General features: G+C 37.3%; 1 protein-coding gene across 1 annotated transcript in view; it reads right to left on the bottom strand.

Annotated features, from left to right (window-relative positions):
- Positions 1 to 4,053: 4,053 nt before the first annotated feature.
- CHODL (chondrolectin) overlaps positions 4,054 to 18,877 on the bottom strand; it is a 28,624-nt gene continuing 13,800 nt past the window's right edge. The window contains exons 2-7 of the mRNA XM_074860887.1: positions 15,021 to 15,333; positions 14,106 to 14,263; positions 10,923 to 10,970; positions 10,455 to 10,538; positions 8,684 to 8,786; positions 4,054 to 4,586 (exon numbers count right to left, since the gene is read on the bottom strand). Coding sequence (XP_074716988.1) covers positions 4,502 to 4,586; positions 8,684 to 8,786; positions 10,455 to 10,538; positions 10,923 to 10,970; positions 14,106 to 14,263; positions 15,021 to 15,333 — 791 coding nt within the window. The 3' untranslated portion in view covers positions 4,054 to 4,501. The remainder of the gene's footprint in view (positions 4,587 to 8,683; positions 8,787 to 10,454; positions 10,539 to 10,922; positions 10,971 to 14,105; positions 14,264 to 15,020; positions 15,334 to 18,877) is intronic.

The following is an 18,877-nucleotide window of genomic DNA, read 5'->3' as shown; positions in this document are numbered from 1 at the left end:
CATAGCTTTTTAGTTTTCTTTTTAGGCAAGTGTTTTGGCAATTCTTCAAGCAATTATAGATATGTGCTTGTGTATACCCAAGCACAGACTCACAATACTGCAACTTCCTCTCATAAAAAATAATGTATTTTTAAAAACATCTGAATAATGAGTATCAGCTATTCCTGGTAATAAAAAGGAATAGGGTTTCTTTGATATATTACATGCTTTTTCTGTATGGGTGACGTTTGCTACTGATTTTTGCTTTGTATAAGAACTATCATGATAGCTCATTACAGCATTCTAAATGGAAAAGAATATAAAGCAAAAAAGGAGGTTTTCTCTTCTTGAGTTCTTTTCTAAATAGGTTTCTATTAAAATATAATTACCTACTTGTTGAAATACCTTAAATTCAATGGTGTCTAAATAATAGTGTAGTATGATGCATTTCCTTTATTTCTGTTTCCATGTTAGTGTAACAATATATTTTTAATTCCAAAGTACTGCATGCAAATACAAAATGCATTCTAACCTACTGTGTATGTGTATCTATACATACACACATAGATGTATGATTTTTGTAAGGAGCTCCCACACTTGGTGCTTACAATGCCAAATGCAGATATGAAGTGCTCAAAACACAAGGCTAGTTTACAAACACAGGTTGGCAGTCACTGACAAAAAAATATCAAGTCCCAAACTGTTTTCAGGTCTTCGTAAGCATTAGAGGATTAGCTTTATCAATACATCTGTGACCACAAAGAACACAGACAGATGTTAACTAAGCCAGATAGAAGATAAAAGGTATTTTAGACACCTTCTTTCATATAAACCACACAGTTTTTAACATTAAAGTTGCAAATTCTATCTTTTGTAGTGGACTACTCTCTCCTTCACTTGAGAACAGCCACTGAAAATAAAGTACATTCTGTTGTCAGTATAAATTGATTTGGAAGAAGCAATTATGTTAGAATGCTTAATTAAAATGTGACATGATTTCTGCATTATTTACCATACATCACTATTGTAAATTGTGTTTCAGTCTGATAATGAAATACAAGAGCCAGCTGAAAGCAGATCCAGTCACTAGAAAATGTGCTTCCCAGAAATATAGTAATATACTTCTATTTATGTGTATTTTTTGCTTCCCAAAATGCAAAGCACAGATGTATTTTCAGGTGTATATTAATAAACCATCCCATCAGACTAAAATATTTCCTATTATAAACTCTGGTATAGAAACATATATGTAGTATAGACTAGTATAATTAAAAATAAACATTTTATTTCAACTACTTTATGTCTAGATAAAACTAGACCACATTCCAGCCTTCATTCAGCATCCATTACTTTAGCTGGCTACATATTACCCTGTGGAGAAACGAGTCATTACTATGTTAAAACACGTGGGTAGCATGGATTATTTTCAATTGAGTCACAGTTCCAAGATGTTTTAGAATAGAGGGCGGAAGCTTGATGCTGACTTACACTTGCTTGCACCTAAAAAAGTTAAAAGATTAAAGAAGGAAACAAGAGCTTTCTCTCAGATGCTTCCTGCTTGCAAAAAAATAAAAATTATATTCCCTGGAGAAAATGGAGGCAGTGGGAATATAATGTTTTTAAAATGCCAAACTGAAGCCATGCCATCCATCTGAGGACTAGCTAAGGTTTCCTGTTCATCCTTCAGTTCCTTGCCTCACCTACTGCTGCCATTTGGAAGAGATTTAGAGAGGCACTGAGCAGAAGGGAATGTGATCACCGCAAGGGGACCCCATAGCTGTACATAAAGGCCAACAAGCTTATTCAAAATGGCTCTAGTTGATGAAATCTGGCACCTGAAAATGGAAATAATTTTGCTTTCTCCATTCTGTAGCTTTTAACGTGAATACAAAGGACTGAGAGGGTTGGGGGGGGTTATTGGTATTTTTTGTTGGGGTTTTTTTGTTTGTTTTTCTTTTCAAATAGCAATTCTGCTGCTACTAATGGACCAAATACAAAATGTGTTTTTTCTGGATTCTCTAAGCCCCAACGAAATCCAAAGGGAATACCAGTATAAAGTCTAATTTCTAGGTATTCTCTCTGCAAGTGTGCAACACACCTATCTTTCCCCCTTTCCTCTTTTACCCTTACTCCTATCTCCCTTTCATGTATGGAAATAAAGGAAATAAAGATGAAAGAATTTGTGTATGTATGTATGGGATTAGTATTTTTTGCATGGAAAAGAATCACCAGCTGAAAGGTGGGAGTCGTAAGACTTTAAGTTTGATCTATGCACTATTTGCAGTCTTCTACGTAGGAATCTTAAGTTTCTTCGGATTTTACCTAGTAGGTAAGAACAACATCCTAAGCAAAGGAAATACATGGAAGGAAACTATTTCCTTCCCCTTAGCAGGTGATATATGGAACTATTTTGTCCTAATAACCAGTATTTCTTATTTACATATAGAATCTGAGTACATCATAATAAATGCATTACATGCCACTTTCCATTCTTCCTTCACATAGAGTTTAAGACTGGTCCATGCTGATAACTGCCCAGCAATCGCCTTCACCCTGTAAGAAAGACATCTGAAGGTATTTGCATTCTCCTAATTGCTACATGGAAATTACTTCTGCTGCATTAATCATAATATTGATTGCTACACCTTTACATGTCCTTTGGAAACACAAAGTATGAAGAAATAGTTAATCCTTAAGTTAAAGGAAGTTAATCCTTCAAGACCATAAAAAAGAACTAAGTTCTTTTTATCACAACTGTTCCCAAGAAAGAGGAATCCCTTGCCCTCAGTTGAGTTAAGCAATACTTAAGTCAGGAAAAAAACAATTCTGGTCCTGGTGATCATGCAGGATCATAGTATTTTCTTTCTGTTTACAATCACTACAAAGGAAATTGAAGTAAGGGATTGAGCAAAGGAAGAAGTTGTGACTGACTGGAAAAACTACAGAATATTTTAAGCAGGAATAGCAACACTTAACCTGAACTACAGAAGAAGGCTTCTTCAAAGAGAAAGTAAAACCATGGCGTTAACAGTGACTTTAAGATGCTTCCAAAAGTGCTTCAGCAATAGCATTGCACAATTAGTATTACTGAACTTTTAAATGTTTTTTCTTTACTCAGAAAAATTGATACACATTTATCTCTGAACTCAAAGCTGTGGTCAACATCAGTTAGCACAGTCTAGGCAACCCAAAGAGTAATACAGTTTTTCTTCTGTACTCCCCAGCATCCACCCATCGTAGTTTTGAATCCGTGTTAATGTAAAGCCAACCAGCTTCAACTTGTTCTCCTGAACTCTTGCTGCAACTGCAGCAAAACCCCTTAACTTCCTGTTACAGCACCAGGCTGTCACCAACAAATCAGCCAGAGTGCTATTGCTACCACCCCAAGATCTGCTCCTAATTGACTGGTAAAATCATTCTTATAGCACAGAAAGCTCTTAAGGAACCAAAGAGAATGTACATTAATGATATTAATAATAACTTTAAAAGAAGACTTTAAATGCATCAGGGTTACCTCTAAATCTGTCTATCAATTAACATAATTAACATTTTTCTAGCTAATAGTCTGAGTAATGTTGGGATCAATCTATTATAGTGCCACTTCCCAGAAAAGCCATTTGTCTTCTCTTTGATCCAACATTACATTATTCCTAACAAACTATTACCTATATTTACATGATCTTTAATGTCTTTTTACATAGATTTACTGAAGTAATTTTCATCTTAAACTCTTGCCCACTGTGATATTTTTTCCCTCAGAAAAAGTAAACAATATTTTACTTAAATAACAACTAATGGCTACCTTCAAAAGACACCTCATTAATGAGGTATCACTTGCCAAGTTATTTATTGACCTTGGACCAATATGTCAAAAAGTTATGGTTATTCCCTGGCAAAGTGGATTCATTATATGACATCAAATGACTTTTATGAATCCTTGAATTCTGCCACATCAGATTGATGTCACAACATGGTAGCTATCTCTGCCAGTGACCTTGTTAGTCAAATAATTTGTGTGCCTGAGGATCAAAACCTGTGTTAAGTGTGCAAATAAATACTAAACAAATATTTTGTATCAAACATTTATGCAAAGATAAATAATTGTTACACTGTAAAATTGTCAGTTCCATTTACAGTACATCAACTAGGTTACAATACATGAGAGATTAAAGGAAACAAAGAGGGTTTGTTTAACTACAAACAGTCTTAAAACTGATATACATTGTAGATACTTCCCCATAAAAACTTCAAATGCTCTGTTCATTGCTCACAACTAGCTAACTTACATCTCTTAGCAAAATAAACACATACCCTTTATTTAGCATGGCATATTTTGTCACTGAATTAATAATCAAACATTATATAAAAATGATCTGAACATTTGCCTCAAGGGGGAGCTTACAGTTCATTCTTGTAGATCCTTTGCATTTTCAAGCCATTCCAAGCTAATGTTCTTTGACGACATTATAATACAGCCTGACTGCAAAATGTTACTTTTGTTTTGGTTTCAGTCAGTAAATCATTATACCTCCATGCTACTGTCCTTCCTAGGCGTCTTTGAAATCCATAGTGTGGACTGGTTTGGACTGGTTTTTGTTCTTCCTTTACTGAAAAATAAAAATATAAACTATTTTCAGTGCCTGTGTGCCTTTACAGTCCTGATTCAGGTTTGTGATCAGATCTGGGTATTTCATCCCCTATTTGAAGGCCATCTTTGTTGCTTTCATAGCATAGGTTCCCCATCAACAAAAGGGTCATGCCCACGCTGCACCAAACATAGCACCGCAGCAGTGGGTTGAGATAAGCAACTGTTACCAAAGTTACCAGACCCCTCTGTTTAGCTGTGCTCCTCCCAGGAACTGAACTGACCTGGCCCATATTATTTTTTTTATTTATTTTTTCCAGTTCACCTTCAACCACACCTGCTCATACAGGGTGGTCTTTTCAGAGACAGGTGTGGACACTGCTTGACCAGGGTGGTGGGAGGCTGGGCACTTCCCTTGTCTGGGGGGGATGTATTGGGGACAGGAGCACACACACCCCCGAGCCCACATCCAACATGTTGAGGGTGCAGCCCACCCACCCCGGGGGGCTACCACAACCCTGCCCACACGCACCCTGGAGCTGCACCCCCGTGACCGCAGTACAGTAACGGGTGCCAGGGTGTACTGGTACACCAGAGAGCCTCTTCCCTGCAGGGCTTGACCTGACTTCTAATGAAGTAATGGCACATGAATCAGACTCCTAGCAATGAATGACTGGTAGAAAGCTTCCTTAGGCCTAGTTTTCATTCAAAACTATCAATAACAGGTTTTGTGTTTGGTGCTGGGTTTTTTTTAAAAAATAGAAAAGGTAAAAAAAAGTACTTGCTCTGCAATACTGCAAAAATGTTCACTCATAATCTTTACAGGGAGCCCTGAGGTACCCTGTAAATTGATGCCAGTCTTTCCACATGGCTAGCACCTCTGCTACGACTGCCAGAACACACCACCTTCCCTCACTGAGATGGTAGATGACAGTGCACTGCAGTCTACTGAAGAGGCACTTCATGAGCCACTGTAGCTGCATTTCAATCAAAATGTTTTAGTCTCTGGCCAGAATATTTCACACTGATTTTTTTTGTTCCAATTAAGTAAAAACCAGAGGAGGAGAAGTAGCCCTATGTAATTCTGTAAGTTGGAAACCTGAGAGTCAAGATCCCAATAGTCCTATATATTCAGTTTTGCTCCTTTCCTAGTGTGTAAATGTAAGCGAGTCTGAGTTGATTTAAAAATGTACCATGAGGGAGCTGAACGGTACAGTAGTTTTTAGTCCCTCCAGACTTACCTCTGAAGTCCTACAAAGTAATGCATTATGTACCTGAGCCCATTGGAGTAACTGAAAAGACTCCCATTGGTTTCAGTGGACTTTAGATCAGGCCACAATGCTATAAACAAAGCAATTGCAATGAATCAAGTAGTTTCAGCGTTTCTTTCCTTAAGAAACTGTTTTACTACTTCCTTCTAGATTAACACAGCAAAACCAGGCATATTTTGTAAGTTAATGATGAAATGCTTTGAATGGGGAGTCCCTGCCACACAGCAGGAACAATTTCCAAATACCTTGGATCAGAACTTTAGCTGTATAAAATGAGCTTGTCTTCAGCGAACCTACGCTGATTTTCAACAGCTATACATCTGGTTCAGGAAATAATAGGTTTTAGTAAGAAAGATGCAATAAATAGCTTGAGCATATCGCTGTTTTGACCATCAAATGCAATCATAGAAACTGAGAAATATACCAGGTTGGAATTTAAACTTTCTGCAAGGCATTCAGATGATAATGGAGATGGGTCTTTGAAGCAGTTTCTCCTTGCTTCCCTGGAAGAAATGAAAGGGAGAGCATCTAAGCATGAATGAGCTGATCATTTCTACTAGCTACAGGGAAGACGTTTTGCTTTGCCTTATTACTACCCTTTAAGAGCCCAACGCCAGGCAAAATTAGTCATGACCTTTCAAGCTAGGCATGTCCTGGGTGGCCATCGATTGTGGCTTTCAGAGGAAAGGTCACCATGTTGTGGAAGCCTAAAAAAGAATGAGAAGTCAGGTTCATTTGGAAAGTTGGGGACCCCTCCTTCCCCAGCAGGACAGAATTCCTGTCCTAAAGGTCTACAGTGTCCAGCTGATCAGTTCAAGCGGTTGCTTCTTTTTATTAGCTTTTTTCCCCCAAGAACTGCGTATTTGTGATGAACCAAAATGATTCATGAGGTAGGTCAGATGTGGAAATACAACTGAAAATAGATGGGGAAACATTTTTTGAAAACAAAGTTCTGTTTCAACAGATAAAAAAGAAAATACTTCATTTCTGGTGATACCAGAATATCCTCTTTTGACTTAAGTGAATTTTAAAGAAAAGTTGTTTATTTTCTCTAAGTAAAAGCTTTGGTGCAACCCAAAATGAACATTCTGAAAAAAACATCTGTTTTGATTCAAATCCATTTTCTTCCTGATTTTTGTATCATTTCATTTACTAAACTAATCAGCTATCAGAAAAAGCACAATCTTTCAAGCTGAATTTCCAATATCTGTGTCGTGCAATTTTTAAGTCTTGGAAGTTCAGATGAATTACTTCTGGATGAACTGCTATAGCATCAAAGGCCTGACCAAAGCCCACTGAAGTCAACACTACTATTTCTATTGATTTCAGTGGGCCATGAATCTCCCATTGTTTTCCCAGGAGTATTCGAGAGCTGAAACTTTTCTGGGGAGAAAAAAGAGCTGCCAGAAAAGGTATGAACACATATGTCATACTTACCAAGAAATCCAGATCCAAATTGTATATTCTTATTGTAATAAGGGTTGCAGATTTAGATTACTTATATAATTGCTACTGTTTGTAATACATATGATTCCTTTATTACTCATGATTCCTTACTACTCTTTTTGCTTTGAGTCTCCAACGTTCTACAGCCCCAGTGCTGAGATTTGGATACAGCCTTTCACAAGCATGAATTTTCCTGCCCTAAGACATGTTGGAAAGTGCATTTTCCTTTTCTTTATAGGAAAATGCATAAAATAAATACGCAACCTAGTTTATGATGCAGACCTCATAATACCTTTTCTTTATGATTGCTTGTTTCAGCGAGACACATTGAAGAAAATGCTAAATAAAAACCACAAAGAAAAAATAAAGACTAGAAGTAAGGTAGAAACTTTTTTTTCTAATTTCCTAAAACAGTGATATCATATTCCTTACTAGTTTTCCTGTTCCTCAACTGGAGGAACAGCTTGTGAATCTTGTTGTCATTGTTACTCTTGTTATTTTACCAAAATAGTGCTTATCCACAAAACACATCTCAGTATAAACTTTTCTGGATTACATTAACTTGAGAATGCTTCCCAAAAAAAACCTGCAGAATGAAAAGTATCCTTGAAAGTTTCAGAAAGATTAGTACAGAAAAAAAAAATAATTATAATGTTGTCATATCTTCATATATCATAGTTTGAGAAAGATAAGAAGTCCAAAGAATTTTAAAGCATAGATCAAAACATATCCTGTTTCATAGGCTGAAATGTTTCCTATTTCCATAATAATACATCTGTTTCACACTACATCTATGTACATGTATCTGTTTACTTCACTCATCTTCTTTGGCAGATACATGATGTACAAAGGAGTTGCACTGGCGTGTGGCTCAAAACATGTTTTTGCTTTTTGTTTTCAATTTGTCTGCTCCAGTGACCCATCTGTTGCTCATATGGTATGCACACTGAACAGCATTAAACAGGTGCTGGCCCCTTAGGTTTATCCTTGGAACAAACTGCACTTCTGGTCAGAAAGTGAGGTGAGTCCTTGAGTTCACCCTGTATCAGTGAGGACGCCACTGTTAGCCCAGATGCTGTATAGGTGGTAATCACGATGGAAGAAGTGAAGTAAAAGTGCTGACAGTAGCTCAGCCCATCAAATGGCCAGCAAAGATACCTTCTTCAGAAACGGGTGAAGTCTTAATGGCAGTCTACTTTGAAAGACTATTTCAGCATGTTGTGGAAAAGCCTGAAGGTGAATGTTCAGCTGTAACAGCTGTAAACTACTTGGATTTTAATAGATGAAAAGATGCTTATTTGCATATTTGGGGACAGATGTAAGTAGTCTTTCAGTATGAATAGCTTGCCAATGGAAATATGAATTCTGCATTATAATACCATTATGGATTAGTATAGTTTACCTTTTATGAAGCATCTGGAAACAGCAAGTCCCAAAAGCCACCAGTATCAACAGAAGTAGTGGTATAGTGGGTATTACAACATAAATTAGATTCGGAATTATACCTACAAGACAGAAGTTCTCATTAATGTCTCCCATGTTGAAATACTCTTAACCATGTAAGTAAAAATCTGGAGTAAAATATCAGAAATATGTTAACTTACACAAACGAACTTTTATACATTCCTTCTATAGGAAGAGCTCCAAAAGGTAACTCAGCAATATTAAGAATAAAATAGTACTTCTCCAGCGATATGCAAAATATATCTCAAGGAATTATATTCTGATGTTTTCTATATGCATCAATATGAGATTTCTAATTTTGTCATTGAAAATACACATATTTCAACAGAGTACATTTCACAGCCTATTATTTTTACAGTCCACATAACCTGTCTACTCAGTTGCCCTTGCATGTTGGATTCCCACCCATGCAGGACCACAAGAGGAACAAACCCTGCTCTTGTCTCCCCATTCCCCTTAAAAGGCAAATGTATGCTCTCCTTGACTAATCAGGAGAGAACTAAAGGCACTCCCCTGCACGTCCCTGTACAAAAGGAGTGGGAAATGGTACAAGATCAGACTCTATTATCTGCTACTACAGAGGCTGGAGCCTACAACTTCCAGAGGGGTCTGACTGTTTTTCAGCAACTATATGCCCATGTTTTATAAGAGTATAATGTACAAATTGTGGAGACTTTCTTACCCTTTGTCCTCTTTGGAACACATTTTCACTAGCAAGAATAAATGTGAATGTTCAGATTGGGTTTGTTTATGAGCTTCAGATAGAGTCTTTGCATGGTTTGTATAAATAGTATTACTGATTTCAAAATACAGTTCATCAGTATATCCACTCCTCTGGAGTTACAAACAACGGACACATCAGTTAGGAAACTGGCTCAAATCCAGCCAACCAGTGTGGAAACAGAGCAACAGCTTTCCATAATCCCATGGTGTAATCCTGTAAAATCCTGACTTGCTCCTTAGAGATGTTCAATTCCTTGAACTAAGACCATACTACAACTCTTCAGAAACCTCAGGACTCTGTTCAGGACATAAATTGCTAAATGAAGTAGCTAGGGGCACTACAGCAAGCTCCTAGGCAGTAGGTATCCATTTTCAAAATATCAAGTGCCATCTCTGCTAGAAATCTCAGTAAAGCACTTAACTCTTCTTACCATGTGGTGTTCCTTAAAGCACAGGGTACTTGGGGGAGCTATGGCACAGTGCTTATTCTGCAGATAACCAAAAATTTCACGCCCTATCTGTTAGGGCATGAAATTTTATCTGGGGCCTTTTTTGTGAGCCCCAGGTATCAGACGTAAAAGATAATATACGCGTTATATGTTTGTTACACATGCTGGGGAAGAGGCAAGGCACTGGTTACCACAGCCTAGGAGGCGGCACTTCACATCTGGGTGAACACTGGTGAAACCTTGTGTCTTGACAGAGGCTCACCAGCGTCAGCGACAACAGTGCAGATTTCAAGGACTGCTAAACTGTAGATTTGGATCCAAGGTTGGGGAGACATGGAAATAATTTGTTTCCACAGTTACAGAGAGGACTGACCAAAACTCTTGAAATGTTATTCAAAAGTATACTTTTTCAGGGCACTTGCTGGGGAAATAGACTACTTCCTCCCATCGACAATAATGGAAATTGTAGAAGATTAATTTAACTGAGTCCACTGTTAATATTTTTACCAGAATACCAAATTCATATGAACACATTACCTGTTTCAGTAGCAATAACATGATACTGATCTTCTGGTTTGCTTGTGTCATAAGGATTTCCTGCTGGCACTGTTGGTAAAATATCTGAAAAGGATATCAAACATTTTAGAGAAATAGCAAGTAAAAAAAATGGCTGTTCTGTTGTTAAATGAATTAATAGTAATTACATCTAAATTTCTATTGAAAAAAATGAACATTTTCAGGATTGATTAAACTGCTGGATATAAACATGTAAACAGGATTTTATTGCAAAATTTGGATTACATTTGGAAGAAGAATTATGAGCAGTGCTATTCTGAACAATAGCCATATATCTGTAGCTATTACTCTCTAAAGGATTCATTTTTCCTATGTTCCACTTTTAAACTATGCCTGTTAAACTTGAGTAATTTTGGAGGTTCTTGTAAGCTATCCTTATAATTATGTATTTACCACTGCAACTGAATTTAATGTTTCAAAATTTCTTACCGTAATCTTGCTCCGCTCTGTCTCCTAATTCTTTTTCTAAGACATTATCTGTTAAATCAATATCTGAAATCAGTTGTTGAAGAATGAAAAATGTGTGTAATGAAACAGATGTTTTCATTATTTTGCATGCAGTCTCACAGAAATAGATACATTCTCCAAAACAGTAATTGCTTAATTCCTCACCATTTAATCTTTTTACCAAAGACTATTTGCAAGCTAGTGTCAAATCACTTCTGGTTCATAAATTTTTTGCTCCTTAGAAAAGGGCTATAGTTTATTCTAGTTCCAAAGCTTGGTGGCTTCTGCTAGGTTACTGGCTAAATCACTGAATCCCTTAATTTCTTGTGATGAATAAAACTTCTAACATATTCAAAGTTTCATTTGTGCAGACAACCCTAAAACAATGTAAGAAAAGAAGTGTTCTTGATTAATACTTAAACCTTATTCGCATTTTCAAAATAATGCTTACAGAATGTTGACTATGAAGCAAAACAAAGCAGCACAAATTTGTGAGGTTACATGTCAGCTTCATGCAGCTTGGTTTTGCAACAGGCAGCCCTAAAATAGAAATCATGAGCAGTGGGTTCTAATACATCACATAAGGAAGTGAAATCATTAAAAGAGGAATGATAGTATCATATCTCTTGCAATGCATCAGAAACTGGAGAACCAATTCATGGCTTTGAGCTATATCACAGAGGCTTGCAAGCTTACTTATGGCTATTGTTACAACTAAAAGTTTAGAAAGACTACACAATTAATTACCTCAGATTGGGCATAGGAGTGGAATCTGTTTGAATACCATTACTTATCATAAAATTATATTAACATAATAGTGCTATGAGCCTGCAGTTCTGAGTGTCCTGCTAAACACAAAATGCTGGGAGAAATCAAAGAAGCAATAAAGCCTACTAGAACAAAGGCAATTATGTCATCTACTCTGGTAAAAAATGGCTATGTTTGACCATAAATAAAGATATCAAAATACCACAAAGAACTGAGTTGCTGGCTTGAGACAGCAGAAGAGGAGATGAGTTTTTAATTTCATTGCATAATCAAAGCTACAGGAGCTGGACAGGAACTAAACGTGGTTGCAATTACCAATCTATAATTAAATTTAAGATTGCTGAATAATCAATATGATCTAAAGCGAGACTGAACATTGCAACAGTAAATGCCATCAAGGGAGGTACTATAAAAGGGCTTAGAAATATGAAAATGACTACCAGAAATGTAGTTGCTGCTTGAGTAAGACTGCCTAACGAGCACTGCCCTGAACTTGCCACCGATACAATTTGGTGCAACTTCATCATGGTCACCCACAACATCTCTGTTTCGGCCTATGACTGGTATCATACACCATATACTCAAAACAGACAGTAAAGTTGTGAAAAACAATATACTCATAACAAAGTGAAATTCAATACGCATGTGACACTTTAATACTCCTGGCAAAATGGATGTATTTTGTATTGCAAATGGCTGACGTTGAAGCTATTACAGTAATTTGGGGGGGAAAAAGGTCTCACTGTTTCAGATAGCAAATGTAATTTTCTTAAACACACTGTGCTACTTTCTTCAGGCAGTGAAAGAAATGTCAGATACCTATTTATATACATTTATGTACCTACTCCTCTTCTCCATATGATAGAAAAATACATTTCTGGAGAATAGTCTGTTTTGCTAAAGAGCACAATTCCAACAGCCTGAAAAATAAATAGCTACAATTCAGTAGTATTGTATTTAGCTGCATAACAATGTCAGTCGCAATAATAATCTACCCATATAGTTTGCCTCATTATATGCCTCATTATACACTAGTAATCTTTTTCTACATAGTGAAAGAAATATAAATTCATTTTCATTGCTACTGTTATCACTTTGTTTTCTGCCAATCCAAAACACCCATATTTTCAGATGGTGAAAGCAACAGGAAAACCCAATTCTTTATAACATCTCAACAAGAATGGTAAGTAGTTCACTATTACAGAATAATTATTTCACTTAAATGTTTTTTTTACAGATACTAAATATATTTGAAAATGAGCACTTTTAATCAAACTTGCATCTTCTGACATAAAAATGTTGCTATTTTAACAACTTAAAACATTTTTATTGTTCTCTTATTTCGAAATACTTGTTATCTGTTGTAAAAGTGATAAAATTGTGTTTGAGAGGCCTATGTGACCAAGATGATAACTGACCACCATAATATATAGTCACTAATAATTTTAGAAGCAGGAACAGATTTGAGGGATGGGGGTAAAATGTCTGGGTATATCAAGCTTTCCAAGTATTTAATATTTGCTTGCAATATTAGTTGCCATTAATATCCCCATTACGATACTAGACAGTTAAGAAAGCTATCTATCCACCAAAACTGCATGAAGAAAATAGTCTGGATCTCTACAGACAAATTATTTGAAAATATTTTCATGATCTTGCTGAAAAACACGTTTTCATTTACTGTTAAGTACCACCAAAGTAGAAACTTACGGGCTCAACTTGAAAGTTTACTCTTCACATCCTTTTTCTGTTTGCACAAAGTTCTAGTTTACAGCCCATGTTTCCTCTACTGACATATACAGAACCTATGTCATGTCTGACAGTACAGCCAAATTGCCTAAGATCTGGCTTTTTCTGTCACGACCTGAACTAGAATGCATCTGTTTTTCATATCTATAAATCTACATGCATGAATGCAGAATTTTCTTCCTGCTGTTCTGGACTTCATTCTTTAAGCCAAAACATTTTGAAATAGTCATAACACGTAAGTTGGTATAAAATGGCAGAGGTTCACAACTACAAGGACAGTTTTTTTACAGTAAGACCGATGTCTTGGTCATCCTACTTGATAGCAAGCAAGGAAAGTAGAAAACGGCCACTTCAAACACACTGTAGAGAATACAGTAACTACTGAATGAGATAGATCAAAGTAAACCTGGGAATGCATGACAGTGAAGCTAACCTTGAAAACATTTTTATTGGAAACATATAGGTTTATTTAAAATATCACTGGATTTGATATATTACATCCCCTGTTAATGTCAGCTCCGGCACTCGCACACCAAAGGATCAGTACCAAAGGCCACAAGACTTTTGCAGATTCCCTCACAAAACAAGAGGCAACTGTTTTTCTTAGAAAGTGTCCCACCTGTGAAATACAACTTTAGTTTCTCCTACCTGGGCCATACTTGCAGATAAAATTGTGCTTCATGTTGCATCTATCATCATTCCATTGATAAAGATATGGCCCTCCGAGACCAGGGTTTGCAGTTGGCTGATGATACATCACAACACAGGCTTCACTTCCACAGGAAGGCTCATCTGTATACCAATTTCTAGTGGTACACAAAGACAAACTTTCAAATTTTGAAGGTAAGGTTCATCAGGACACCAAGGAAAAGAGTGTACATCAGTGAAGACATGTCAACCCCAATGGTCCCATCCTCTTCAAAGATACGCTGCATTTCCCACAACTCCTCTGTGAAAGAAGTTTAGGGCCTGGACTCCACATCTCTGGATCTTAAAAAAAATTCTGACCAGTCAAAGCACCTCTGCAGAAATAACACCCTACTGCTCTGCTACCTATTTTCCTTCCTATCTGACTCTTACCTGTCCCTTTGTCCTGAGTCCTGTGAGCTGCTGCTACTCTGGCCTTTGTCTTTATCAGGAAATTAAAGGCTTTTCAAAAGACAGGGTAGTAATAGAACAATTTACACTAAGTAACATGCATTAATTTACTTGGTGGCTGGCTCCCAGATTCAAGGTGGCCAGAGTCTAGAAGGCCTGCTTTCAGAGCACGTCCTAAAGACACTGTGTATGGCAGAAAAACTTTCAAAAGCCATACAGAGGCGAACTCATGAGATAGGATCAAACTAAATTGTAGGCTGAAGCCACACTGCCATCTTTTTACAGTTTCAAATTCAAAACCCTGGTTGCCAGCTCCCCTTTATCTGGAGAAGTTAAGGAGGGATGCTACTAACTTCATGGGGCAACAAGTCTTCAAGCTTCTTTCTAGAAGATTTGACTTGCTGGGTATTTCACGCTCCATTTCTTTCTACGAAACCTTCTCAAGAAGCAGTTTTACAGACTTACCTGAATGGTGAAATACTTCCATCAGCCCACTGGTAGAGGTCAGGGCAAGCACTTGAGGTGGCTAGTCCATCGCCACCTCTCCACAACCCAATCCAGAAGTCACCATCAGAAATCCCGGAGCCTGATTTAGTGAGGTTTTGCAACATGTTTTCTATTAGTTGCTGCTCGGCTTCACTGTCCAAGCTCAGTAAAGCTCCACCATCAATTTCACAAGCTTGGCGGGCCTCCTGAAAGCCCACACGTCTAGACAAGTCCTGGAAATAAGCTAGTTTGTAACAAGAATTCTTGAAGTCACCATAGCACACCTTTTGACCTGAAAAATATAAATATGAAAGCATTTATAGTAATGAACATCACATCTGCAAAGAAAAAAAACATACCACAGCACGCATACAGTGATAGCGAAGGACAGTAGTGTTTTTTTTCTCGTGCCCCTGTCTGAAAGGACTTATAGTGATACACTGACACTGCTGAAAACCTTATCTTTAATTTAAATTGCAAATATCATCCAGTTCATGGGACTCTATGGCTTTCTTCCCAAGGCCTGTGAAACTCTCCAAGATACTGAAGACTCCTACGAGCTTCTGGAAAAATACTCTCTACTTTAATGACTGTGCCATCAGGCCCCTCTGTTAAAGCCAGGATATGTTTGGAGGGTATTTTCTTAACTATTTCATACTATGAAACTATTTCATACTAACAGATCAACTCCACTTTTATTTTGTAATCAAAGCTATTTCATCAGAAAAAAAAAGTTTAAAATTCTCAATTTTATGACAAGAAGCAACTAGCAGTGTCTTGATTCTGCTATCTAACCTTGAGAGGCTGTATTCACAAGGACCTCATAGCTACTCTTTGCTGTAATGTGTCTTAAGTACAACCTGTAAGGGTGTGTGGGAAGGAGAGTGTCTGCCCTTTTAAGGGTATCTGGCCAATGACTTTTTCAGTGCAAAAAGGAATAATAAGAAAAGGAAGAAAATATGAAGACATAAACCTGACAGGAAAACAAAATGGAGAAAAACAAGAAAACAACTACCTCATCAGACACACTAATTGGTGGGCCACCAAGAAACTGCAGGCAAACAGGATTTTGCAACTTGATAAGGATGTCAGGGGGGTTAGTGGGACTATGCAACCTGATGAGGGACCATGCAGGGTTAGAGAATGGGCAGGAACAAAGGGTCAACAGACAGAAAGGGGTATAACAGGCCGGTCGCATGTAAAACAGGGTCTGCATGTCTGGATGTGTGCCTTCCCTAGTGACCTTCTATCTCCACCAGCTGATGAGGAAGGGGGGACTTGACTGTCTATGCTTATATGGGTCCTGGTGAAGGCAACACCTTGCCTGTGCCAATCTGTGTGATGGCCATGTCAGTGTCCTGTCTGTGGGGCACTGGGATACCTGCTCAGCTTTGCTACTGGTTGAACCAGCAAAGGCGGAAGCAGCAGTCACATCCCTCAGCTCAGAGAGGCCCTAGGTAACAGGGTGGGCACCAGCAACCAGGCAGAGGCAGTCCTGGGACATGAGGCAGCCAGCCACACTCTTAACATCCCTTAACACAGCCAACAAACTCCAGATATTAGCAGATATCACAGTACTATCCAGATACCATAAAGCCCTGTGATGCTTTCAGAAAGCACTAGATCTACTGCATTCACACCAGTTTTCCCTTGCCCATCAGTGTTATGTCTGCAGAAACAATCAAAAGCCAAATGAAGAAATAATGTTTATTCCTTCCAGTTCTTTGGCTGAGAAAGACACATGCCTTTTTCCTAAAAAGGAAAAATCACTATCTTCTTCAGCTAGTGAGATTCTCTATAGTTTATTCAACATATATAAGGTGCAGAATGAACAAACTCACTTATCAGCTGCAACTGAACTGCAGTATGTTTATTTAGGGACAGGAGAAGGGTTCTAAATATAAGGAAATAAGCTAACCATCTCTTAAAAAAAAATCAAGTTTTTTCAATATGGAAATTTATCATTGGAGAAGAAAAGTAGGAGAGTTTATTTTGCTAACCAAGTAAGAATTACTGAAAGATACCAGAGTAATAAGAACTACCAAGCATTTTCTACATTGTTTAGAAATCAACAAATTTTATCATTTTACCAGAACATTCAGCAAGGACAGTATTTTATTGGACCATCTCAGTTTTGCATTTGAAAATCTTGTATTTACTCCCAGTTATTTACTCCCAACCTAGATATATGATTCATGTAAACAATCCTTTGTCTTTACCTTTGAACAGGTTTTATCCTGTTTTACCTTAAAAAAAAAAAAAGTGATTTGTTACTGGGAAACAGCAACATCATCCTATGACTTAAGCTGTAGTTAAGCTTTATAAGCCAGTGTTTTTCTATACACAGAGTAACCATAGAAGTGAACAAAAAAAAATCCTAGAAGATACAATAAAGTTAATTCTTCTTGCTTTAGTGTTGCTTCATTTTTGTATTTGATGATGAGTAGCATACTTCTCATAGCAGATTGCACACAGCACAAGAGCTGACTGGAGGCTTCTCTGTATTTGCACAGAGCATAGTTTCAAGAATTTGCAGAGAATAAGCATACTGTATCAAAGCTGCATGAATACAGGAACATAAAAACAGGATCATCTCATGACTTTTAGCTAAATCTGAAAGCAAATCATTTTTGGGATCTTTTTTATTGCAGAAATCTGAATTATAGGGGCAATAGGGATAAACTGTGTTTACTTTTCTAGTGTTTCCTATGATTCTTGTAATCTTTCTCAAAAAAAAGTCTCCAAAACTTTTTCTTTATGATACCCTACTGAAATTCACCTGGGAGAGGACTGCTGGTAAGAGAATCATCTTTGCAGTCTCATTCTTACTTAGGCTTGGCAGAGAGAGTTCTGAAAAGTCACTTGTTTATCAGTAGTTAATCTGCCAAAATAATACAGGAACAAGAATAACCTAATATAAGGACAAGCTTGTGCCACAGATATCCATGGAAAAAGCCAGGCTCTGAGATCAGGAAGACAGCACCTGCTTGGATTTTCTGTTAATGTCCTGAAAATGCTGTTTATGTCCCAGTTCTTTTCCTGCTGTTCCCCTTTATTCATATAGGTTAAGAGTCCTGCTATCAATGAACGTAGCAAGAGCCATAGTCCTAGCTGGGCAACGGTGAATAAGAATCAAGGGGCAAACCCTTTGTTAGAGATGTATATAAATAATGGGCTTCCTCATAAAACTTCTTTGAACAAAAAAAAAAATACCCCTATTAAAGTAACAAAGTGATAACTCTAAATGCTGAAAAGTCAGAGGTGCAAGAATGAAAGCTGTATGTGAAATCACAGCTTATTCCCTTCATCTATAACGCTGCAATTTGAATTTTGTTAACATGATCACCACCTTTTTATTTTCCCCAGGACCTCTGTCGCATTGACAGAATAGAGTACACAGTGAAGGAGGAGCTGATCAACATTTTGATCCTCACCACTGGGTGAGTGACAATGGCTTATTGCCAGAGTACACATATGTACATAAAATGTAAACATCCAAAGGCTAGTACTGAATTATGTAGGGCGCTAATCATTTACAAGGAAAAGGGACCACACTTCTCCCCCTAACTAAAGACTGGATTCAAAGCATTCATTCAAGATATATATGCAGATTTATGGAGAGCCTTTTGTCCATTGCCTTGTTCTTTTTATTTCCCAGACAATTTTTATAAATAAACTCTTCCATGATTCCTTTTATTCTGTGCACATACTCCTTGACACCAAGTAGTAAGCTATGAGCAAATTCAGGTATCAAAACATCATTGTCACGATTTCAGTCATGCAAGAATGTTCGATCCACTGAGATGAGTGGGTTAGCCACTACCGATCTCAACTCC

Source organism: Strix uralensis, chromosome 2 (genome assembly GCF_047716275.1).
Source record: "Strix uralensis isolate ZFMK-TIS-50842 chromosome 2, bStrUra1, whole genome shotgun sequence".
In the NCBI taxonomy this organism is placed as follows: domain Eukaryota; kingdom Metazoa; phylum Chordata; class Aves; order Strigiformes; family Strigidae; genus Strix; species Strix uralensis.
The sequence above is the reverse complement of the archived record's forward strand: the minus strand, read 5'-3'. Positions and strand labels throughout refer to the sequence as shown.